General features: G+C 32.4%; 5 protein-coding genes across 5 annotated transcripts in view; 3 read left to right on the top strand and 2 right to left on the bottom strand.

Moving 5' to 3' along the window:
• Positions 1 to 151: 151 nt before the first annotated feature.
• Positions 152 to 13,265, top strand: LOC139087064 (uncharacterized). The gene is made up of 5 exons (XM_070635756.1): positions 152 to 296; positions 5,088 to 5,510; positions 8,481 to 8,597; positions 12,434 to 12,822; positions 12,883 to 13,265. Exons 2-5 carry the CDS (start codon positions 5,317 to 5,319, stop codon positions 13,122 to 13,124), a joined length of 942 nt encoding a protein of 313 aa, XP_070491857.1. The 5' UTR covers positions 152 to 296; positions 5,088 to 5,316; the 3' UTR covers positions 13,125 to 13,265.
• On the bottom strand, positions 12,315 to 14,362 carry LOC139087065 (uncharacterized). The gene is made up of 3 exons (XM_070635759.1): positions 14,210 to 14,362; positions 13,947 to 14,093; positions 12,315 to 13,491 (listed from the first exon to the last, which is right to left on the bottom strand). Exons 1-3 carry the CDS (start codon positions 14,246 to 14,248, stop codon positions 13,309 to 13,311), a joined length of 369 nt encoding a protein of 122 aa, XP_070491860.1. The 5' UTR covers positions 14,249 to 14,362; the 3' UTR covers positions 12,315 to 13,308.
• A 482-nt stretch (positions 14,363 to 14,844) lies between these two features.
• LOC139086949 (type-1 angiotensin II receptor-associated protein-like) lies at positions 14,845 to 17,159 on the bottom strand. The gene is made up of 3 exons (XM_070635608.1): positions 16,860 to 17,159; positions 16,292 to 16,438; positions 14,845 to 16,229 (listed from the first exon to the last, which is right to left on the bottom strand). The coding sequence occupies exons 1-3, from the start codon at positions 16,902 to 16,904 to the stop codon at positions 15,930 to 15,932; spliced, it is 492 nt and encodes a 163-aa protein (XP_070491709.1). The 5' UTR covers positions 16,905 to 17,159; the 3' UTR covers positions 14,845 to 15,929.
• A 475-nt stretch (positions 17,160 to 17,634) lies between these two features.
• On the top strand, positions 17,635 to 18,968 carry Syx16 (syntaxin 16). Its single transcript, XM_070635689.1, has 2 exons — positions 17,635 to 17,808; positions 17,879 to 18,968. Exons 1-2 carry the CDS (start codon positions 17,734 to 17,736, stop codon positions 18,824 to 18,826), a joined length of 1,023 nt encoding a protein of 340 aa, XP_070491790.1. The 5' UTR covers positions 17,635 to 17,733; the 3' UTR covers positions 18,827 to 18,968.
• A 3,190-nt stretch (positions 18,969 to 22,158) lies between these two features.
• The window catches only part of LOC139087039 (protein Tob1-like), a 125,261-nt gene continuing 122,164 nt past the window's right edge, over positions 22,159 to 25,255 (top strand). Inside the window, exon 1 of the mRNA XM_070635729.1 lies at positions 22,159 to 22,382. The gene's annotated coding sequence lies outside the window, so the exon portion shown is untranslated. The remainder of the gene's footprint in view (positions 22,383 to 25,255) is intronic.

The following is a 25,255-nucleotide window of genomic DNA, read 5'->3' as shown; positions in this document are numbered from 1 at the left end:
ACGCCAAGCCATGCTTAAGCAAGCAAAAACAATCTATATGTATACGGTAGACGTTAAAGATATAGAGGTAACATTAAGTGAGAGAGCGAGATTGGCCAGACAGCAGTTTGTGTTTTATTATTTGAGTTTTTTTTAGTTGTCTCGAAACACTCGAAGCGTTCAGACGGGATCTGCTTAGGTAGATAAATTAAGCGACATTAGCGCTTATAAGCGCAAGTGAGAAATATATTTTGTTGTGCAAAACTTGAACGAGTTGTAATCGCGAGTGTCTCAATTAACACAACTTAATTTGCAGTGTAAATAAGAGAAATTTCTTTTTTCATTTCTTCGACTGCTGTCACCGGCAAGCCTCTTCTTTTATAGTGAAAATAAAAAATAATAATCCAAAATTCATGAAAAAAAATATCATTAACATATAATTGCAAAAAAAAGGAATGAGACGTGAATGAACAATTAATTGAAAAGAAACTCGATTGCGTACGGCATAGTCAATGAATAATACATGTGCGTATTACATGAATCAAAAAGAAGCAGAAAAGACTGCAAGAACATGCATTGAACGTGGATAGAATGTGGGTCAGAAAGACCGATCGTGATGTTTAATTCCAAGCTGATCTTTTCTTCATCGTTAACATATTGATCATCAAATATTCTTGATCTTCTCTTTATTCGTCGTCCAATAATGTGGAGCATCATCATCGGTTTAGTTTTTTTCGGCACATTTTCTGTGTATTTAGAAATTTCTTTTGGTGAATGAAATGAAGATGAGCTTTTAGAGATGATTTTTTTTTGGGTGATTGACCCTTGTGGGTAGTGTTGATCTGATTTATTGAATTAGTTGGTGAAAAATTTTGGAAGAAATTGTATGATATGACAAATCAGTAAATGTATAATCAGTTATCTCAAAGAACTATGGAACATAGAGTCATATTCCTTATCTCAAAGGAGTATGGTATGTAAGTAAAAGATTATGGATGATTTGTCATGCCATAATTGCTTGCTTAATTTGTTCATATGGTGCCGAGTCGAGTGGCACGAATGGGCCAATATCCATCGGGTCAAACGGCATTCCCGATCGCCTCGTCGCCGTGGTTTCAACATTTCAATATGTGTCGATCGGGATTGTGGCTCATAGAGATGCCCTGTCGATCGGGATTGTGGCTCATAGAGATGCCCTATCGACCAAATTGTGCTGCTCGGGCATCCGTACAGTGTATTTAGGACCAAGCAGTGGTTTCTTGGCAATATCAGCCACTTGAGCAGTTACATAGTGATTGAATTAACAGATTCTGCATAAATCTAGCTATACAGTTAAAAAGGCTGCCGTTTAATTCGACAGACTATCTCTACTTCTCACTTTGATTCGACTGACAAGTCATTGTGCTCCAAAATTGATCAGAAATCTGTCTAATCTGCTAAGTCAGCAGCTATAAGTTTATTCAAAAAACTACAAAATTCTTCGCAAGGGAGCTTTTTTGTGATTATTTCTTTTCCACCAATTATGCAGCTAAATTTCTAGGAAATTAGATCACTTTGAGAATGTCTAATTTATGGCTTCCTCAAAAAAGTATAAAATAGAGAGAATTAAAATTTTCGACACCTTAATTGATTGAATTTATTAGCGCGATAGAAAGCTTTTAATTAAATTGTAATTGCGATGTGCAATTGAAGTTAGTACAATAGGAAGAATGAAATATTGATATAGATTGAAACTTTTAATAATAAATTTCACTTCCAATTGTGTGGTTTTTCGGAAATAAATTAAATACATGAATAATTTCAATGGAAATTGAGTTATGGCAATGGAGATGTAACGAAAGTTCTGGAATCATTTCATTAGTAAATCATTTGACAATTAACATTTTATTGTGGAATGTTAGATAACAATTCTGCAGTGCTATTAAATTTTTTATTTGGTTTGCTTTAAATATGCATGTATGAGTGTGCAATAATTCATGGTTTCTAATATGTGACCTTAGATGCTAAGTGTGACTCGTCAATAAAATATTAATTCAAATATGCAAATTTTCAATACAAACAAATATCTGTTGTACTGGATTTAAATAGAGTCGCTATATAAAACTGTTGGATGTAGGTACCAAAATATGAAAACATTGATGGATTAATCTGAATTTCTCTTAGTTCTTTAAACTGAAACCTTAATGAGACATAAAACAATTAAATCGTTTTTGAACATATGCTAACTGTCATTTAATATTCAAATTGTATTCGAAGCTGTCATATGTTGATCTACCTTTTTATAGTTGTTAGTCCCCTTCATAAAATATTTAGTCTGTTTTTAAATTCCGAAGAATAAACATAATTTTAAACCAATTTCGATTTAACAACATCTGTATGTAAGGCATTTGATTGAATTACAATTATACAATTATAAAGCGCTGTTCATTCAAACAGAATGAATTATAAATTTTTGACAACAATCATAGTTGACAATCTTTTGTAGAATCATTTGTTAGAGTAACAACGCAGATAAAAGCTCTGAATTATTAAACTTCAAGTTCTGCTTCTCTTGACCATTTCAATATAATTTGCTCTGTTTGAAATAACAGCAACTGACTTTAAATTTCTCTCCAATCGTAAAACTTCCAATCAACTTCCTTTATGAAATTTCTCCATCATAAAGTCCAAACCACAAGTTTCTAAATTGCTAAAAATCATATACATGCAGTGCTTCTAACCATTCTGCATAAGGACAATTTCTACAGTAATCAAAATAGATTGCGGTGACTCTATAGCTTTATGTCACTTGATTACACTGCAGACCACCTAAGGTTTTTGATAATTGAGTTTCTGATTATGACTTTTGCTATTTTTATTTTATGCAATTTCAATGTTTATCAGCTTGTAATTTTTTCAAGAATATTGACAGCTGCAAAATTTCCCAAAGGTTCACTTGCTATTGATTTTGATACATGAAAAATTAATTCCAAAATATGATTGAGTTTATGGAAAATAAATATTGGTCATTATGCAGTCAAATATGATCAGATTATAAATTATTTCGCAGATTATTCATCTATTGTGATAGATTAAGACAAGCCCATTTGAACTCTTGTATCTTTCAACGCTCATTATTTTCCAATTAAATCTCAACTTCATAAATTTTATTAATAATTAGACTTCGTGGTTAATTATTCAAACATTCAGAATCCATTGTATTAATCCCCTTTACTTTATAATGCCTCGGTTGAACGTGATTAACACTAAATTTAATCGAGTTCTAGAGATTAGCGTTCTCGAAACCGAGATCTAGACTAAATAGTTTCTGTCTTGAAATTTGTCGAAATTAAGACTTCGAAGAATTCACCTTGAAGTCTCTCTTGGACTCAAAATCGGCCTTGATCTCGAAAATTCGTCAAGAAAACTTCGGAAACTCCAATTCTCCAGATTATCTAAATTTAATTGAAATTTGCTTCTGAAAACAATTTAACATTAATCTCTATGCATTCAAATTGATTGAACTAATTGTTATGATGACTTAATTACTTCTAATACTATTAGATGAATCAGCTTTTTGTATGAATAATCTTAATTTAACTAAGATCAGCTAAGATCATACACGTATTTACCCCAGAAGTTAACCGCAGATTTGAATAACTTCCTTTTGTTCGCGTTAAATTTTGCAATTAAAACTAAGTTGACCTTCAAATGCTAAAGCTCGTACATGCCAAACTTATGTGTTGAACTGCCATGGTCGCATGTTACGAGAAAGAATTCGCTCATGAATTTTAAATTGAATTATGAGACATAAAAAAGACTTTCAATATTCCAAAAAGAACAAAATACAAATTGAAAAGAGAGAATGAGGAATAAGCATGCCGCAGAAGTGAAATTGCTGTGGGAAAATTAAAAGCTGACTGACGCTTTCAGCACATATCATATAAAAAAAAAATTAAATGTATTATTCAAGAGATTCGATTTTGAATTTAATTTTTCATTTCATTTGAATCATTTCGTGTCCAGAACATGCAATTAAAATTGGAACATGTATGTGAATTATTTTGCAATTATTTCGCGGCTTAGTCACTATGAAAATATTTCTTTTTTGTGGTGCAGATTTTTTGTTTTTTGCGGTAGTTATTGCATAATTTATTATGTAATCAAGCTTGTTGCTTTCAGAAGAATTTTGTCAATATAAAATGGTAATTCAGTATTTATGGTTGTGATAAGTTCATACCTCAGTATTGATTGGATTTTAATTCATGCATTTAGGTTAGGTCAAATCTGATATTTGAAATAAAATATGTATTAAAATCTGAAAAGATGAGACAGTTTGATGATCTTTTACATGGATCACTGATAAATGAATGGATCCAAATAGCAAAAGTCGGTTAATTGATCCAAAATCCGTTACAAGGCTGATGTGATTCTGGCATGGTGTCGGATTTAAACTGAATCCAGCACCAAATCAAAGTCATCAATTCAAAATCCGTTACAAGGGACCGGCTTCTCGGTGTACACCTACATATGTTGTTTACCCTATTGTGTATCTTTGGGACAAGGGTAGATGAAGGCATATTGGATAGAGATAGGTGTAGAGCATGAATATACCAAGAAATAGACTCTAGACTGGCGTAGTTCTGGAATTGTGCCGGATTTAATTCGAATCCAAAACCAAACAGAGTCATCGATTCAAAATCCGGTACCAGGCCGACTTGACCTGGGTTTATTGCCGTGTGTAAACCGAACCTTGCATCATTCAGATTCACGCTCGTCTGGTGCCAATTTTTGAATCGATTAATCGATTTGTACTATTTAGGGAAGTACGGATCATCTGTCCAAATTCATGGAATACATTTGCATACATTAAGACACATTTTATGAGCCAAACTAGATAATAAAATGATTAACTTTCGAAACATCCAAGTGACCACACCTCGATTCCTATATCATTCATTGAAAAAAACGCAATCGAAGAATACAGTAATCTTCTGGAATTTCAATTGAACTGATAGTCTTGAACGTATTGATTCATAATTCAATTGGAATTTTTTGTTATTTTCACTATAAAAGAAGAATTGATTATTAATTCCGGTTAACTTACGCAACAACTTTATTTTCCGTAGTTAAAAAAAATTGCATGCGATTGCATTAAAACTTCAGATTGCATTGAAATTTTAAAAGCATCAGAGATAAGTGAACCGAAAAAGGAAGTTTAGTAAATTTCTGCATAAATATTGAGGTCAATTAAGATATATTTTGTATAAATCATCTGTCATCATCATAAAAGAAGTGAAATCATAGCCGCGGAAGAAATTATCATTGACGTCATACATAAATAAATAGAGAGAGAAAATGTCACCACGAGTATCACGACAACGCGTTAAGAGATTTATCTTTATACTTTTGAGTGCGCTATTTACAATTACTAACTGCAAGCCAACATTGCCATTCTCATTGCCTCAGTCACTACAATTCAGCTTTCCGTCATTTACGACATTTCAACAGTACATTGAGAAACGACAAACGGAGGCAATGAAATCATATAGGTAAGTAATGAAAAGTGGTTATGCTGTGCTAATTGGTAATAACAATCATTTCAACCTCAATCTTTCCGTTCTTGTCCATAACCTTCCTCAAATTTTTTTTCTTTTCTTCTACAGCATGCTCTAAAATTAATATGAGCATTAACTGTTATTTCTTTCTTATACAAGTATATCATATTCTTCTTGTGTTTAGTGTTGCTTTACATCATTTAAGAGAAATAGAAATTGCAAGTTGTAAAGTCATTGTGGGATGGCTAAAGCGCATTTAGACATATAAAATTGAAAATCAAGTGTATTTTCTGAATTATCTAAAAAAATTTGATTCCGTTGCTTGTTTGGTACAGTTGATGCTTGAATCTATTAGCTAGATCGATACAAAGGATCATTACCTATGCTATTTTGAACTCCAAAGTTCTAGAATATTGATTAATTATAATATTAAGTTATTTGACTTACATTCCCACCTGCCCAATATCAATTCATAACAGACTTAAACGGTCGATTTCCGGTCTTAAGCTGGAATCAAGTTTGTCTGGAACTGGATTTTTGGCCATTTCTACGTCATGTTCTTTCAATTTGTGAGGTCATTAGCATTATGCTAATCTATACCATATCGACACTTTATGTAATTATTAAGGGATCGACCTCTGACTTGGGAGGAGTATAGATTACCGGTCTGTTACCGGCCTGACAACTCGATAACAGAGGTTATCCTATCCACGAATGTACAGAAATACGGTATAACTAGTCAAAGACAAGTTAATGACTAGTTTTTACGATTTTTTGTCCCCTCAAGATTTCACTGACAGATACGCCTACACATGCCTCAATTCCTCAGATTCAACTTTATTCAGACATCAACCTGTACAAAAAAATGACAAATTGGCCACTCACAAATCTTTACATCTCCAAAATTGCCTCGAAAAAAAAATTCAACTACATCCGTTATGAAAGTGAGAAGCACACGAATGATCACTTAATCTTTTTAAATGACTCTTTCATATCCATAATACCTACATGAGTTACTATCGATTTTGAGAAAATTATTATTAATGATAACTTTTATAGCCATAATAAAATGATTTTTTGGATTTGGAACATGTAGCTGTGGATTTACATATGAGAAATTGTTTCATTTTTTTTAAAAACTTTGCAAGTATCTCCTGTGTGAATGAATACATAATTCATAAAATTTATGAGTAAATTCTCAGTACTATTTCCCCTGCTATAAAGTGGAAATGTCAAGCAAAGAGATTTGATTACGGTTGACACATGAATACGTTTGAATTTTTTATGGGAATATAACTTAAATGCTATCACCAAAAGATCAATTATTCAAAATTTACCCAATGTAATATTTAACTGTTAAGGTTGTAATTTTTCAAAAAAATGTCAATATTGTCGGTATAAACATTAAAAATATTGGATATTTATGGACATGTCAAATTGAGCTACTGAATAATTTAGCTTTATGACTCTCTAAACAACAGCTTAGTTCCAATATAGCCGGTATTCTCTAACAGACAAAGAGTATACTCTGATTATACTCAATTTTGTGAGAATGCTCATTTGGTATTTTAAGGAAGTATCCCGAGCGGCACAATGCGGTGAACCGCGTATTTCTCAGTAAGAACGAATCGAAATCAGCCGCCTTGGTGCAGTCAGAGGAACTCTGTGTCTTACCGGTATTACGACAACATTCCGGCAAACAAGTTGTGCTGCTCAGATATCAGAATCCGCCAATCTTAATAATAGCTCATATCATCCACTAACAAGCCAATATCATCCAGTAGGAAACATCCATAAAATACGATAGAACATAAAACGTACTAGATTGAATCTCTATATAAATACTAAGAAAATACCTCATAATATCCAACAATTAAAACATTAAATTTATTGCCATAAAATCTCGATAAAAATTCATTAAATTAGTATAAAGTACTTAAATGACATTTAAGCTTTATTGTTTCTATTGTATCATGTTTAGTGTAATTAATTCGGTACAACTGCATTTTCATTTAATAATGCAGCATGTAATATCAAATTACCTGATATGTTTAAATGTCATCAGCAGCATGATTCAGTGATTTTTGACAAGATGATTATAATGACGGAATATGCTGTTCATTGGGTATTGTTGCGACAGGAAATGTTTAAAATGACATTCATACAAAGAAACATGGAGATGTCTGATGACATTTGCGTTTTCAGAATCATGAGAGTATTAACATGGTTTGATCTCTGGCAACCTTTCTACTCGATTTAATCATGTTAAAGTTTTTAATTGACTATTGGATATAAATCGTGGAAGGATTTTTATTAATAAGAAGACTATCAGATCCAATTAAAGACACAAGCCCGAACAGCACAACGTCTTCGCAAGGTCACTGTATTAACGGCGAGGCTTCTCTGACGGCACCGTGGCAGTTGATTTCGACCCATTTTTACGGTGAAATTGCGGTTTGTTGCAATGTGCCGCTCAGGAAGCTCTCAGATGTTGCCGTCAAACTAATCCAATAACAGTCGTCAAGGTGGACTGTTAATAGCCGCCATGGTGTCGACAGGGCACTTCTATGACTTGCCTTTAATTCAGCAAAAGAGCGAAGTCCTAGTGACCGGTTTGCGCTACTCGTAAAAGTCAACAGCCATCCTAGACATACGTTTCCAAGTTATTAATCATAAAATCATCCAAGCTATCTGTGCCAACCAGCAACAACTTCTCTTCTTGCATTTTTGCATCATCAATATTTCATGGATGTATTTATTACCAATTAAGATAATGCCACTGCAAGCATTTCTGAAATTGCGTAACTTTCGTTCAAGACAAACTAGTACGATACGATAAAAGTAGCAATTTACAACTCAATAAAATGCTCAATGCCTACAAAAGCTACAACTTACTTTAAAGTCGGACAATGAACCTATAAAAAAATTTAATAATAGTATTTACAACATAAATTTTATTTTCAGTGGTCGACGACTGGCAGCTGATTCGCTGAGAATGGTTTATTATAATGATCAGACAATTGCCATTGTGGAATTGGGTCCCGAGAAACTTCTTATAAGCTGTGAACTCATAGAGATCTAGTAAGTATTATTGATTGCTTTTTATGCTGCATTAATCGTATTAACCGTATGAGGTCAAAGCGCTGCCAATCGAGTCATGAATTCAATGTGCGGAAAGCTTAGTCTTTTTTGCATGTCATTCAGCAGGTTTTTTTTGCCAAATTGCAGTGATTCCGTTTCATTGATCTATGTATCAATTCTATTTTAAGTATAACAAATGAAGTCACGACTGATGAATCCAGGTAAATCCGTTTAATACACAATGAGCTGCAAAACTTCCACATGAACATAAATTAACTTTCCTTTTTCAATTCAATACAATTAATCGACAAATAACACTTACATTCGGTATAAATTTGTCTGGTTAATTGAACTTGAAATGGATGTTCAAGTTGGGAATTCAGATGAGTCTAAATGGAGCTTATAAGCATTTACCTGCGATTCAATGGCTTTGAAAGTTACAATTTAATGGAAAAAAATAATCAATTCGTTCCAACAGTTTCATATGATGGTCATTTGACATGACAATGACATTGCAGATTACACATCAGTTGAATAAAGTATAAATCATGTACACTGTCCAGTTTACTATAAAATGATCACTTTACTATAGGTAAACAAATCGAAGCAAGACAAGGTCTGACCTGTGTCATTCAAATTGCTTCAGGAAAACTTGTAAGCTATCTGATTTTTAACACTTATAAAATGATAATCAGAATCAAGTAGCAACGACGACTTTTGACTTTGAAAAGTGTTTTGTATTCGAAGAAATGAATGGAAGTTGATTGTTAAATTTGAGATGAAAAGTTGGATGATTAAGCACATTTCAAATATGATTGGTTTAGACAGGCTCACTTACCAAATCGATTGGACTCAATAGACAGTTTCAAATAGTAGCAAAATTTGGTGTAGTCATAGGATTAGATGAAGTTGATTTCCAGCATGCATCCTAAACAAATCTCTAGCTTTTCGGAAAGGAACCTATTTCGGGTAGTTCGATTCATTAATCTCTTCCTCAATTTACAGGAGTTCTTCGCTCCTGGATCTTGACAATAGTTCAAAAAGTGTGGATTCTTCAAATCATTGCACTCAAATCTAGGCCAACAGTAAACAGTAGGAGTCATTCCATCCTTTATCAACATTTATGAATTCTATGATTATAAATCACAAAAAAAGTAATTCTCACAAAATCATAAAGTTATGTGTACTATTGGGTGCCTTCAATTCCAGATGCAATTATTTGCGATGGATCAGTATGCTTCCCGACACATCAAATCTACACTTAATATTTGATGTTTACCTTCGCTTGATGAACATTAATAAACCCTGTCTGTAATCAAAACTTTCGATTATGCATGTCATTTAGTCTTGAAAAGCTGCCTGCTATTCTGTCTATACAATAGTAAAAGATTTGTCATAGCTGTTCATCCAAAAAAAAAAGATTTTCAATTCAAAATCCTCCAAATAAGAAACGTTTTTGTTTACATGAAGTAGCAGCAAGTCAAACTGAAAATCTCTTATATACCATGCCAATAAAATGAATATGCATTGAGATGTAGACAACGATGAGAAGTAAAAAATGTGCTCGCTCGAATGGTGTAAAAGATAAATAGACATTAAAGGTGAAACTGCACATAAAATGTTACTGCTTTTACACAGTCAGTTGTGCCTTCCTTCTAATGACTTTATGTTAAAATACATGTAATCATGATGATGTATGCTGCTTTAATTTATGTTCTATACCGCATGGGAGTTTTGGATAGTCGCTAATAATTATTAAAGCTATATCGCGTTCGAGGGAAAATTTCTTTTATGAAGCATGAACATTCCTCGCTCGACAAATCAATACAGCTATAATATATCACTAGATATATATTTTGCATGCTCAATAAAATATGAAAAATATGTACGGATATTAATGATGCAGCAGAATGCTGCTGAGTTGAGGAAATTTTCTTTCCGAGCTTTTTTCCATTCTTTTTTTTTCGTCGCAAAAAGCATTTTTCCCCATGGCTTTAAAGAAATTTTCTTTTGCTGGATGACACAAAATTGGCACTAGACCAAATATTATCGATATAACTATGTCACACAAAAATTTCTACATGATCTGGGCATAAAATCATTGATTTATAAATTTATTTAGGCCAAGTACATGTAAACATTAAGAGAACGCTTATAGTCATAAACATTTAATGTGTTGAAACTGATTTTAACTGCTTTAAGCTTTTGCGGTTTGGATTGGTATGCATACCGAGGAGCACAAGTTGGTTAATCGATTGATTAGTTTCTATTATTCCACTGAATCAAAGGGCATTAATAAAGCAGTTGAACAGGTTTCTATTCCTGGCTAGAACGACTACTTCTGCTAGTTTCTTGTGAATCCTTCCCTACGGTTCAACTTTGATGTAACTTTCGGTTTGCCTTTTTCAAACAATGCCTGTCTCATAATGTCTATTTCATGGTAACGATTCCGGAATTAAAATTTCTTCGTCAGAATCACGAAAAGCACAAGTCGGTTAATCGATCCAGGACCAGATCGGCGTGGCTCTGACATCAATCCGGAATCAATTCTTAACCTTTAAGATTCATGTAGATCTGGGATTGGATTTTTATCTGATTAACCGATTTGTGCTATTCGGGTATGTATATCTGTATCGAATATCTCATGTCTAGTGGAATCAGTATGTTAATTACAGTGTTGATAGTAAGGGAATGACATTGAGATGAATAATGCATCTACAGTGGATATTTCAGTTGGCATTTCCACAACTTCAAAGCATTTGTCTAATGAGTATTATTTCAAAGCATCTGTTTCCTAATCGTTAGTGAATAACCAGTGCTAATTATCTAGCATGAGTAATGATGCAACTAGATGACTGCCAGATTTCTCATTTGACTCAAACTTGTGTAGATCCATATGATGTCAGTGTATTTAGATTGGCACAGGTTGTTTTATCCAGTCTAACAATCTATTCTGTACACCAGATGCTAATTTGCATCAAAAACTGCATTTTTTGAAGGCTTCCTAAATCCATAAATTTCTAACCAGACAGATTAAACATTTTCACGCAATTTAAGAAGCCGATGCAATTAAATTAATCAGAAGCGTATATACCGGCAAAAAAGCAACATGCTTATAATCACTTAACAAGTTTTCTACGAAGAAAATCACGTTTCTAATGTTTCTTTAATTACGTTCCAGTGAAGAAGCACGCAACGATTTTTTGACTAGAGGTTTTAATTAATAGCTATTACAATAGCTTTATAATTTCCTTCATTCTCACATATGTTCTATTATAAAATGACCATTATGAGTTTAAGATGCACGTAATGCAATAAATACAAAGTATATATACAGTTCTAACAGCTTACATAATAACTATAAAAATGTCAATTTGTTTACATACAAGTTTTAATTATAATGACTTAATTGCTCTTTTCCTGTGAGTGCCATTAAAGTATTAACTGAGTTTTTAGATGAGTAATGATGAGTATGTGATAAAATTTTATTAGTTATTGATTTCAAGGTATTGAATGACAATAATAAGCCTAATTATATTAAAAACTAATTCTCACCTTTACATGCTGCATAATTCTTCTTTATCTGACTTACCTGTTGACTAATATTGTATTGTATTTGTTGCTGGATGTAATTGTAACTGTAATGAAGAACTCAATACGGCTCAATACGAATTTTAATTTTAATTTACAATGTTTATTCCTCAGAGTTCAAATTAAGATTGAACTTCAGTATAAAAAGGGGTTTTCAACTATGAAATAATTAATATTATTTAAATTTAAATAGACCGTTACAACAATAAAATTAATATTTCACCTTATCTCATCCCAATCTAAAGCAACGACGAAGAGGGAAAGATTCTCCTTGGAAAATTATCAAGAATCAACAGACCACTACAAATTGATTTTGGTGATATGCTCAAATTAATGCAGCAATGTAATCAAGTGGAAAAACTCCGAACAGCACCGAAACGAAGAGCATCAGAAGTTGCTGCACTTTACGAGAGAGACAGTGACCCGAAAAATGATGAACAAGACGAAAATGTTCAAGGCGATGCTCCATTTGCTGATAAATCGCCTGAAAATGAAAATCGTGGAATTTTATCAGGCAGTCCATTTTCGTTGTTATCTGGTGTATTTCCTGGAACCAAATGGTGCGGAACTGGAGATATAGCCAAAAATTTCCATGATTTAGGCGAGGAAAAAGACATGGATAGATGCTGTAGAGGTAAAACTTCTTTTATAGATTTTAAATTAAACTTTTTGCTGATTCTTTCCGTTTTTACAGATCATGACATCTGCCCAATCAAAGTACGTGCCTACCAGTCACGCTATAATCTTACAAATAACTCAATTTACACAAAATCACATTGTGTATGTGACGATTTATTGTTTGAGTGTCTTAAGAAAACAAATACTCCAACTGCTCAACTTATGGGCACAATCTATTTTAATCTCGTCCAAGTGCCTTGTGTTGTCGAAGGACCAAATGGAAAGATGAAGTTTCGTAAGGCAAAGGATGGATTTTAGAAAAAATGATTATCTTATGTCAAAATGTAAATAAAACTCATTTTTAATTTATTTTCTTAGAGTTAATGAGCGAAGAAACCATTGTGAATGTGATTTTAAATTTACGATAAAATTTTTAGATAATAAAGATTCTTTTATGTACAGTTATGTCTTTTTTTCTTTGTAACTTGATACTTAATATCCCTCATACCACTCCGATATTTGCTGGCTCACCACCTCGTGTTATCATTTCGTCGTATATCTGCTTTAATGAAAACACACGAAAAATCATGTTGAGAAGAATGAAAGCTAGTGCCCAATCGTTAGCGTCGATTGCAAAGACAACAGCTATATCGAATAATATTGATGCAAAATTAATGGCGTAGGCCTGTGAAATATGAGATTGTTAAGGTTTGGTTAAGGTTGATTAGTTTCTTGTGCAGTAAGTTTGCGAAAGTTATGTTGGTGATTGAAATTATTGCACTGGAACATTCATGCTTAAAATGAAGCATAGCTAAAAAATTGTGCAAAATGCAATCGGGGTAAGTATTTTGAGTTTGTTTCAAAATAACAAGGTTTGGTGTCTGAGCAGAGTGGGATCTGGGGTATCGAGTCTTATATGGAAAGGTGAATCTGCCTCTCCAAGGCTCCTACGGCTTCTGTGACCTTGGTTAGCAAATCAAAAGTTCTTCATCAAAGTCATTCTGTCTCTTGCTATAAATACGGCGACGTAGTGGTGCCCGAAAAAACACGTGTTGTGTTGTTCAGCCCGATTGATTCATAAGATCAAAAGTGCATTTTGATAACCAGCAATTTAAACATAACTGAGAGAGTATAACTTACAACATTAACAGGTTCCGTTGCCTCCTTCTCCTTAATAGACCAAAACAATGAGATGAAGTATAGAATATTGTAAAATTCATAAGCTGCCATACTTCGCATCGTAAACATTGCATTCACCATTAGCACAAAATGTATTGCAGCTATTTGCTAGAAAATTGAATATTCAGTTTTAATGACTCATACAGTATGAAAGAGACACTAAAGATAAGAGGAATAATTTACATAATAAAGAAATTTAATGATTCTTGTTATAAAAAACTTACAAACATTCTTGAATGCGGTATTCCTATCTGGAAGTCCATAATTATTTGTTAACTATAACTTATAAAGTCACTTAATTGATTCACAAAACAATGTTGAACTAAAGTCATAAATAAAGTAATGTAAATCGCTGCACAGAATATTCTACAATGAAATTTGATATGCTTTATGTGCGGCTATCACTGAAAAAGTTACAAAAGTACTCGACCTTATCGATCGACTTCAGCGCATTTTTGTCACAGCGATCGGTAATTGGTTATAAAATTAGATCCAGTAAGCTTCAAATCACTTCTAAATAAATTTATAAACATGAAAAGATTTTATCATTTAACGGTTTTTTAGAATTTAAATTTTCTAACGGTTGTTAAAAAATTTAAAACGACGCTTCAAAATAGAGCTTTCTATGATGTCTGGTTGCCGAGATCTCGTCCCTCATCCAGCCAACCGAACAAAGTGTATTATTAAGCGCCCTAAATTTCAAAAATGCGCTAAAAAGAGAGAGACTTGTACAAGTCAATAAGCTCAATTCAATGAGATAATTCTTTGTTTTTGTAGATTGTTACTTTTTATTTTATTCAAATAATAATATTAATAACAAATAATTTGAGAATATAACAAGTTTTTCATAATAAATAAAATAATAATTATGACTTTATTGATTGTTAACTATTGCGTGATGCAATTTTGTGGATGAAATTGGTAATAAAATTAAGGAAATTTGGAAAAGTACGGAAAAGGAACGGGCCATTTATTAATTATAAAACAAACTTTCTCCATAAAGTAATTACAGAATTCTTAGACGTAACAAACGAGTAATAAGTGAAAGACCCCAAAATTTTAATTCCAGGAAATGAGATTTTTTGGAAATTAAAATGATTATTTGAATTATTAAGTGCCCATATAGGATAAAATATTCGGATCCAGTCAGAGTTTTGCCGGACTTTTGATCGATCAACTGATTTGTGCTATTAATGGTTGTTTGGGATTGTCTACAAAAACGAAAAACAGACTGTATTTTTCTCAATAATAACCCGAGAAGCACACGACGTTAAAATGACTGAAAATTCGATACCAGGCCAAAGTCTGGATCCGAGCAAAATTTGATTAAATTCGGCTTGTTGTCAGTCCGTGTGCTTCCCGAGTAAGTGAAACCAAATGAAAGTAAAGCATAAAGTCTTTCAAACTAGAATATAACTTTTGTCATTCAATATTATAGATTCATATGAAATTGAATGTAATATAAAGTGATGAATTATATTAATTTGGACACATTAGGGAGGTATAAATAGAATTTAAATTATAAGGCTCTAATATAGGCATGATACGAAAAATTTTATAATATTACAAACATAGCTTATGAATCACATAACAATCTTGCTATGCTTCACACGAAATCAAAGACAGAAAATACATGATAAATATGGACATAAAATAGACAATTTCAATAAATCAAGGAAATGCAGGAAAAAGTATCCGAAAATTGAGAGATCTTAGTATAAAAATAGCAAATATTCGAGACAGTTCCAAGCTGTCAATAGATAGATAAAAACTGGTCCACAGATAGCATCTTATATTCAAATTAATGTAGAAGCTTTACACAAATATTTCCAGGAAGTGCTACATAAAATCCTGAAAATTTTCTTATTATCGTTTTTTTCTGTTAATCTTGATTATCACTGGACAACATTGTAGACACTTAGATTAGAAAACAATCTCCTCCAATTAGAAGAGATTGCTAATATTTGATTGTGCTGAATTGCTATTTGGTGGCGTTGGACGTGAACCGTCAATGTCTTGATAATTTCTTGGTGTTCTTGCATTATTTGGCTGTGTAACGACATTAACAAGCACAAAATCACCGCCTCTATCGACGAGTTCCTTATGCAGAAGAATCAATGAGAATGGACGTGCAATCATGTTGAAGACTGCAAATATCACACTCCAGACACCGCCAGAACTTGGGAAAAATGAGACGATCGTAATCAGATCAAAGAAGAACGACGAAAAGTTAATTGCTGCAGCCTAAAAATCAAGTTATGAAATTGATATATTTTATGTATTAAGGATGTCAGCAAATAACTTACGCATTGTATGGCATCTGTAGATTCTCTCGAGTGTATTGCCCACATTAATGAAACCATAAATAATATGTTATAGAATAAATATGCAGAAGGTGCCCAATGTCCCAATAAGGCATTTACAATCAATGTAAAATGCACAAAAGTCACAATCTGTAAAAAAAGTAAGAATATCAAATAACAGAATTTGGATAATGAAGCATAAAGCAAACTTGTTATGCAATCTATAGACATTTTTTTTCAACTGCGGTCAATGGAAGTTGCTAAGAAGACTTATATGGAAAGTGTATGTGGGTTGAGTACGAATCGTTCAAAAAACAATTTTCACGTACTTAATTTAAAGTAAAATTATATGTGAAGTGCTATTTATCGCATCTTAAACGACCTATTTATAACTTTCATGAACTGACATGAGGAGATAACGAAAATCATCGAAAATTGAGTGAGTCAGAGGTCAGAGATCTTTGTCTCGTCAGCTAAGATAACTTATTAACGTTAATGCTGTTAATTAGCTTAATTAGTGATAAAATGAAGATTTTATAGCTTTAACATCCAATAATAATAAAATACTCACTCGAATCCTAATAAATGGTGTATTGACAAGCGTTTGTATATCCATTTTTTATTATCGTTCTATTATGTCTCAATTAACTCAGCTGGATTAAATTAAATTGATGTGGTGAAATTGTAAAGATGTGAAAATAAATCCTGATTTTATTCGTATTCCTTAATAATTTGGTGATCCTTCAATTCGCTGTATATTGTTGTATCAAAATATATTCGAGAATATTTATATCCTGCTTTATAAACTAGTTAATATAATTAAAAACATTAATTTCGTCTTTTCTTTGTAAAAATTACTAATTTCACTGGTGATGTAAACATTGGACAATTTGGACAGTTTGAGGGGAATTGAACTATGTGTCCATGGGAAAATTACCGAATTGAACTTCATGAATTTCAGCATTTATTAATGATTTATCTTATGTTACATCAATTAAATACTGTTAATAGATTAATAATTATGCGAATGCCATCTTTCGATGCTTAAATCATTTGAGTATTGAAACAAATTTTATGATTGTTGATAAATTTTAGCACAATCCACTGGATTTGATCGAAGGGGGTTTCATGATCTAAAATTTGTAACTCTGATATTTTTGGATTTTGCCTTGAGAATTTAATGTTAACAAACTTTCAATGTTAAGTGAGAGAGCATTAATTTGACACAATTCATGATCTATTTCCTCACATTTCAATAAAATTCAAACTTTAAAATTAATAAACACTTCAAAAAATCTGGCAATATCAATCAAAGTAAACATTTTCCATATCTGAGACTCCCCTGAAAAAATAAATATTGAAAAATTTGTAATTTTTTCCTATTTTTACGTAAATTAACTACTTTAACTTATTATTTTCTGTGATTAACTATACTATTCCATAAAATGGCAACGAGATACTTGACAGAACTATTCTCATTGATGAGAAACTCACATAGTTATAGAAATAATCATTTTTCAGTAAGTTCCAGATGTTTTCTTTTTTCTTAATTACAGTAACTTTAATAATCACTCTCTTTTCATAATCCAGCGAGGTGGCGATAGTGAACGACTATTAAAACGAAAGAATTCAGGATCTGATGAGGAAGTGGAGTTGAATGATGAGTACGTGTCTCCACCAATTTGGGCAGATACAGTTGAAAATACAAAATATACAATATCAAAGATTGCCACTAAGCAGCAAGAATTGGAAGTTCTTCACAAGAAACTTTTACGTCCAGATTTTGTAGAGAAAAGCGATGATGAGATTATGATGGAACATTTAGGACAAGAGATTGCAAAACTGATAGGAATAGCACATAAGAACATATTGGTAATCAAGTCACATCAATATTCCACAAGTAGTGCACTTGAAAGAAAGTTGATTGAGAATATCGTCAGAGGACTCATCTTTACACTCCAGAATCAAACAGCTAATTTTAGAAGTGAACAGAACGGCTATTTGAAGCAAATCAATCAAATGGGAGAATATACAAATGACTTTTTTGATTCACTTAATTTTAATGGAAATGGAACAGACAAAACGTCTGTTGACTCATTTGACAATTTCCTAAAACCAACAGCATCGACAACATTTAATCAAAGTCAATTAGACGATTTAGATAATGACGAGAGACTAGATGAATATTTCCAAATTAAACCGAATCAAAAGTTTGGTCAACAGCAGCTACTGAAATTCGAAGTAGATAATACAAAAATGGTAGAAGCAAGAGAGAAGGAAGTTATGACAATAGTTAAATCAATCGTTGATCTCAATCAAATTTATAAGGATCTCTCACATTTGGTCGAAGAGCAAGGCACTGTTTTAGATAGAATCGATTATAATATCGAATCAACACAGACAAAAGTCTACGAAGGCTACAAACAACTACAAAAAGCCGAGAGATATCAACGTGCAAATCGAAAGATGTACTGCATATTCATTTTATCGATCGTAACATTATTTTTGATAATTTTGCTTATCATTGTGAAATTTTAAGAATCATTCCTCCATTATATAATATATATACATGTATATTTATGTCACATTATGGTCTACTTACCTAGTCTCATAAAACTCTTATTTATTGATAACATATTGTGAAGAAATAAAAGCCAAAACAAGCAAGCAAGATAAAATACATAGACAGCAGGTGAGTTTATTGGGATATTCTTCGTTGGATGGTGATTGGATTAGATATAAATCAGATTTAGTTAGTTATTGGATTCAGATGTTGAGTTTTAGCAACAATATATCAATTATTTAGCTCATTCTGCTTAATCAGTCGATAATTTAACGATAATAGTTGTAGTTTGGCACATAAGCATTGAGCATAACTGATTACGTCGTGTTGACACATTTTAAATTGACCTGCAAATTAATACTGCATCGTGAAATTTTTTTCCCCTTCAAATTCAATTAGTAATGCATCGCATGATCCACACGATTAGATCTTTAATAATTATCAGACTGCATGCAAAATATTCAACGACAAACTGCATATTTTATGTCTACCTAGTTTCATACAAATACCCTAAAATGTTCTCAATATTGCTTCATAATGAAATACACTGATATCAATATTATGAGCCATACGTCGTTTGTGTGTCTGATTTACAGAGAAAATACAGTCAGTGAAAAATTTTTACTGACCTGCCTCAAAAAATTCACGTGACAAAATTTTTGAAACACTTCCAGTATACACAACAGACATTATGTATATATGTTCTGTGAAATTTTCAATTGTCACTGTATTATTGTGTTATTTCCCATTTTATTTAAAAACGGATATGTGCTTCTCAAAATGATTTATGTATTTTAAATTTTTATTTTTTTCTCTTCTCTGCTGTGCTTCTGTGATGTGTATTTTGTGTCGTGTGATTCTAATGATGGTAGGGATTGTCACGAGATGTTGCTTGATAAAGCGATGTTATTTCCAATTTAGTTCAATTTGATTTCTTGGAATTAACTAGCTATGGGATTTGCATAGATTACTACGATTCGTATGGTTGTAAAACAGAAAAGAAAATTCTTTCGATATCTTCCATTGATGCTTTGATGAAGTTATCTTCATAACATAGTCAGGGAATGCTACTTGTTGACAGGAACACGTCAAAGAAACGTAGAGGTCCCTAATGGCATTGTAATGACTGTACAAAAACGTAGGATTCCCGCTTCGTCGCAGTATCAACGGGAAGATGTGAAGTTGCCTCAGCAAGACCTTGGAGATTGACATTGACCTATTTTTACAGCAAAAGAGATGATTCCCACATTATGCCGCTCGAATGATGATGAGAAATGGAATTGTACAGAGCGTACCCCTCGGGCATATACGTATGTAAGGCTTACATGGTCCACAGCTAGACAATAACACGTAAACAATCAATCACTCATCCATCCAGTCAAACTGAAAACAATTTGCAACTTGCTCAACAAAATCTGCTGTGAAATAATCCAGAACATATTTTTGCATGAGAAAAATTTTGTTGCTGCAACCATCATCTGGTTAATTGAATTAAGCTCTTGCTATATACTTCATTCACGTTTATTTTTCATGTTTTCTCTCTCTAATATTTCATGTATATAAGTGGGTATTACGTGAATGAAAGAGCCATTACATCCGCATAAACATCATCACGAGAGGAAATGAAGCATTTAATTAATTTCTATCATCTCATCATTATTATTATGATTTGGATTTAACTTCAATTTTGTATACTATATAGCCCCAGTCAATGTGCGTATGTCACATATGAAGGAGAAAATTCATCTATTTGTAAATTATGTATGCTCATGCCATTAGCAAAAAAATCTTTTTCATATCACTACATGGATAAATGTCAATTTGCGCCATCATGCCTTAATTCTTTTGCTTCTTTATGCTCATTTCAATCGCGCGATGTAGAAACAATCTGGAAATAATAATATAGAAAAGTCTTCATTGACGTCATCTGGAAATAGTCAGTTGTTGTTATTGTTATTTGCCTTTCTTTTTTTTCATCATCTCTATTCTTTTTTATGAATATCGCCTCAATTCATCAGGAATAGATTTTTTTGTTGCCTTCTTTCTCTTCCTATTTGACACATAAATAGGATGTACTAAAAAGCACAGTTGTTCAATATGAAATGATTTTGTCCTTTTATTCATCTCGAGTATGCATATACTTGCCTTTATTTCTATCAATACTTTTTCAGCATATTTGGCTTGTAGGAAGACGGAGCCTAAAGAGAAATTTCACTCTGACGTCATTAGGCGAAGTATGGCTTGTGTATGTATACAGAGATTCTGTAGCCCACACTCATACAGACGGGCGAGTCAAGCCATTTGTGAGAGAAGCCGACGAATACTTCGTATATATTCGACATATGATGTTGTTGCTGTATACTTTTTTTTTCAGAGCCCAGCGAGTAATTCTCAAAAAAAAATTTAGAGCATTTCAATTTATGTTTTCATTCAATTTCAAAGTGGTGTTTTGAAAAGCTTCCTTAAAAAAAGTTGCTGTTTTTGTGTTGAGTCTTCGTGTATAAATGTAAGACAGTTTACGTGAGTAACCAAAGAGAGAAACGGAGAACGACTGTAAAAGAGAGTGAGGAAAAATTTTGCAATAGCCATCGCATAGGAAAGAATAAGAAGAAGAAAATTCTGCATCAAGTTGCCGAACAAAATAGCGAATAAAGTGTGGAGAAATAAAAGAAAAATTTTTCAAGGTCTCGTCTTCTCTCCAAAGTATATGCCGTATAGAGGAGTGTAGGAAATTTTCCATTCATCTTGACTAAAAACAACAAAAACCTGTAAGCCAAAAAAAAAAAGTTTACGTCGACGCTAGTGCATAATATAATTTGATAATCAAAATAAACAAAACTTCTTATTTGGTGACGAAACAGAATCGAGAAGGAAAAAAATAAATATCTCGAGGAAGTCAACAAAAATAAGTGAAAAGCGTGAAAAACTATAGAGACATCACATAATTGACTCTACGGAGAGCGAGAGCGAGTGATTAAACAAAATAAAAATTCTATAAATAAGAAGTAAAATTGACATTGAAAGTTGTGACAAAAAAGAAAAAAGATATTTTTTGGCTGAAGGCAAAGGAAAGGTCGTTACGGACAGAAGAAGCGCTGATCTATAATTAGATGTGAACATCAGGACAGTGAATAACAAAAATACAATTTCCCAGCTGATTTGCAAGTGTTTTTGTGTAACGTGATGAACATTTAAGTAAAAATTTGAAAAGTATCAACTCACGCCAAGTTGTCGAGTGAGACATTTTGACTAAAACTGAAAATAAATGAATGCATCATCATCGCCATAATCATTTCTCGTCTTATTACTTAATTGTTTGAACTCGACTCAAATTTTGTTTTAAGTGCTACAAAATATCACATAGTTTTGGCGTCGGTGTTGAAAATTTCACATATTTTTATGAAAGAATTGCTGGCAAAAAAAGGCAAAATTACGGATAATTTATCAGGTGCTTGTGCAAGTGGAAATTTCTTCATTTAGAAAACATTTATTGTGCATTAAATTATTGCTTCGTGCATAATTGCTCTTTGGGTGAGTTAAATTGCAAATTATCTTTTAAATGCGACAATTTTTCATTTTCCTGTAAAGTCTGCGATGTAAAGCTTGTCTCGTGATTTAAAACATTAGAATTCTTATTGTGTCGAAATGAATCTGCATCGTCTCATAAACAAAATTACGAAATTTTATCTAGAATTCGTCATTTTCGAAATTGAATTATCAGAAATCGTCGTTTTGGAGTTCGAATCAACATAAGTTTCTCATTTTCGAATTCGAATAAGCCAAAATTCAACATTTTCGAGTTCGAAAAATTAATTTTCGAAAATAATAAAGATAACAAAAGCAAACATTAGCTTCTTCATACACATTCTTTTGCTTTTTATACTGTCAAATCTGAAATATTACATACAATGTGAATTTGCGCGTCATATTACAAAATGCCTCACGAGTTAGCAATTGTTTGCCAAGCTTTTTTATTTAATAATTGTTATAATGAAAATACACACAGCAAAATATAATTAATCGACCTTAACGTGACCAGTAATGCTCATAATATTGGATGATATATAATGGTCTGGTGTCTAACGATGGACAATGTTTTTATTTTTTTTAAACATTTTTACCGTCGCACAAAATCGGAACAGCTGGCACGTATTTTCAATAAAAGTCACATCGGGATGATACAATCATGGCAAAAAAAGAAAAGCAAATATTAAATGAGGAGGGAGAAGGGTAAAAAAGGGACAAACGTGAACTAAATGTGGACATAAATATTTTATTTGAAAAAATCAAGTTCACATGACTAGCAAGTCCATTTAAAAAAAAGCAAATAAATGTGCTTTAAAATTAGAACAAGTCACATATACTACACGAAACTAATTTCTGAATCACGTGAATTTTGTTATCGGTGCTTCCGCGATGTTTACCTTTCCCTATACAACAATCAAGACATGACTTCCAGTTTAAGGTGCAATAAAACATATATACAAATGTGGGTTTATAGAGTACCTTACATATGTCCCATATATCTTTCAAATGAGATTATACCATGAAGAATCGTGATTTGTCGAATTAGGTGTATATTGCTGCTGCTTTCTAGATAAAAAAAAAGGCCAGAAAGAAAGGTTCTTTGTGAAGGGAAAAAAAAATGTTTATGCATTAGTGAAGAAATGGAAATGGAAATGTACAGCAATTTACCCGTCATCAGTTATTAGATTTAGATTTATTACTTTAATCCCCCACACAACCAGTAAACTAGAGTGAGGGAATCGAGCATATGTGTGTTGTAGCATAATAGCCAGCCATAGAATACAACAAATGAACTAAAAAACTCAAAATCACATTTTTTTCGCATAGACATGTTAAATGCCTATCCATGATGATCGATGACGATTACGTTTTTTTCATACATTACAGCTTCTTGTTTACTTTTCTTTCATCGTCACTCGCCATCTTTTATGAACTGCTCAAGATGAACACGATTCATGGGCAAAACAAAATAAATAAATAAATAATAAATAAGATATCTCTTCTTTGTGGAAGCACATGATTATTGTGAAAAAAAAAAAAACAAACGCGATTCTGTCAGATTTATGAATGTCATAAAATTCCATCTAGAAAATTATCACATTTTGCAATAATATTGTAAATAAATTATGAAGTTATTGATTATCGATTGTAATATAACATATGCATTCCGTACATACATACAGCCCTATATTATTCCCTATTTTCGTGCAATATTCAGCTTCATGTTTCTAAATGTCTTCTTAAGGGCAATTCGGAAATTACGAAAAGATTGAGATTGAATCTAATCCAGAGCTTGAAGTCTACTCGGATTTTGACTCGACATCTAATTCAAGTCGACTTGACTCGACATTCAACTCAAGTCGACTTGACTGTTAATCTAACTCAAGTCGACTTGACTGTTAATCTAACTCAAGTCGACTTGACTGAAAATCTAATTCAAGTCGAGTTCACTTGATATCGTACACAAGTCGACTTGATTGGAAATCTAATTCAAGTCAAGTTGAATTGACATCTAACTCAAGTCGAGTTGACTTGACATCTAACTCAAGTCGACTTGACACGACATCTAACTTCAGTCGACCTGACTCCACATCTAACTCAAGTCGAGTTGACTTGATATCTAACACAAGTCGACTTGACTCGACATTTAATTCAAGTCTACTTAACCCGACATCTAACTAACGTTTACTTGACTCAACATATAATTTAAATCGACTTGATTCAACATCTTACTCAAGTTGACTTGATACCAAAATAAACCTCAAGTGGACATGATTCAACATATAATTCGACTCGACATCAAGCTATGGCTTTATGCGTCTCAAAATATGCTTGCAACAGCATTACCAGAAACTCCATTCTCCACCATCAAAACCATCACATTAAATGTGAAAGCTTCCTAACTTTAATAAATTTATAGCTAACATAAAAGAAAATCACATGAACCAACTTAGCCGGCGATAAGCATTACCGATAAGAAGTAAAATATAAAAATTATTTTTGACATAATAAATAAGTAAAGACTATGCATGAATCACCCATAAAATTTCGTAAATATAAAGTCAAGTAAAATGAGATTACGTAGATAAATAAAGAAATTTCGTGCGTATGAAGGAAATACATCATTCAATTTTTGGCTCTATTATGTGCTCTACATCCACGAAAATGGAAAAATGATAAGAATTATGCCGGCAGGTTGAATGGTAATAAAAGCGCATTTTTACAGTCTTAGATGGGGTCGGGAGTACGTTTTCATATGTTATACCATAACTCTCTATGAAGTCACAATCCATGTTGCAAAATGTAATCTGTCTTAGGGCAGTGTATAAAACTCATTGATGTTTCCGACACTCCGAGAAAAACAGCACATGCAGGAT

This window comes from Chironomus tepperi, unplaced genomic scaffold (genome assembly GCF_022539635.2).
Source record: "Chironomus tepperi strain 1889 unplaced genomic scaffold, CSIRO-AGI_Ctep_v1 contig_93, whole genome shotgun sequence".
NCBI classification, from domain to species: domain Eukaryota; kingdom Metazoa; phylum Arthropoda; class Insecta; order Diptera; family Chironomidae; genus Chironomus; species Chironomus tepperi.
The sequence above is the reverse complement of the archived record's forward strand: the minus strand, read 5'-3'. Positions and strand labels throughout refer to the sequence as shown.

Bases quoted from the DNA above. Each gene is read 5' to 3' on its own strand.
- LOC139087064 (XM_070635756.1), top strand. From the start codon at position 5,317: ATGTCACCACGAGTATCACGACAACGCGTTAAGAGATTTATCTTTATA. The intron at 5,511-8,480 runs GTAAGTAATGAA...TTTTATTTTCAG, and splicing joins GAGGCAATGAAATCATATAG to TGGTCGACGACTGGCAGCTG. The intron at 12,823-12,882 runs GTAAAACTTCTT...CCGTTTTTACAG, and splicing joins CATGGATAGATGCTGTAGAG to ATCATGACATCTGCCCAATC.
- LOC139087065 (XM_070635759.1), bottom strand. From the start codon at position 14,248: ATGGACTTCCAGATAGGAATACCGCATTCAAGAATGTTT. The intron at 14,094-14,209 runs GTAAGTTTTTTA...TCAATTTTCTAG, and splicing joins TACCGCATTCAAGAATGTTT to CAAATAGCTGCAATACATTT. The intron at 13,492-13,946 runs GTAAGTTATACT...CATATTTCACAG, and splicing joins CAACGGAACCTGTTAATGTT to GCCTACGCCATTAATTTTGC.
- Syx16 (XM_070635689.1), top strand. From the start codon at position 17,734: ATGGCAACGAGATACTTGACAGAACTATTCTCATTGATGAGAAACTCA. The intron at 17,809-17,878 runs GTAAGTTCCAGA...TTCATAATCCAG, and splicing joins ATAGAAATAATCATTTTTCA to CGAGGTGGCGATAGTGAACG.
- LOC139086949 (XM_070635608.1), bottom strand. From the start codon at position 16,904: ATGGATATACAAACGCTTGTCAATACACCATTTATTAGGATTCGA. The intron at 16,439-16,859 runs GTGAGTATTTTA...CTTTTTTTACAG, and splicing joins CACCATTTATTAGGATTCGA to ATTGTGACTTTTGTGCATTT. The intron at 16,230-16,291 runs GTAAGTTATTTG...CTTGATTTTTAG, and splicing joins CTACAGATGCCATACAATGC to GCTGCAGCAATTAACTTTTC.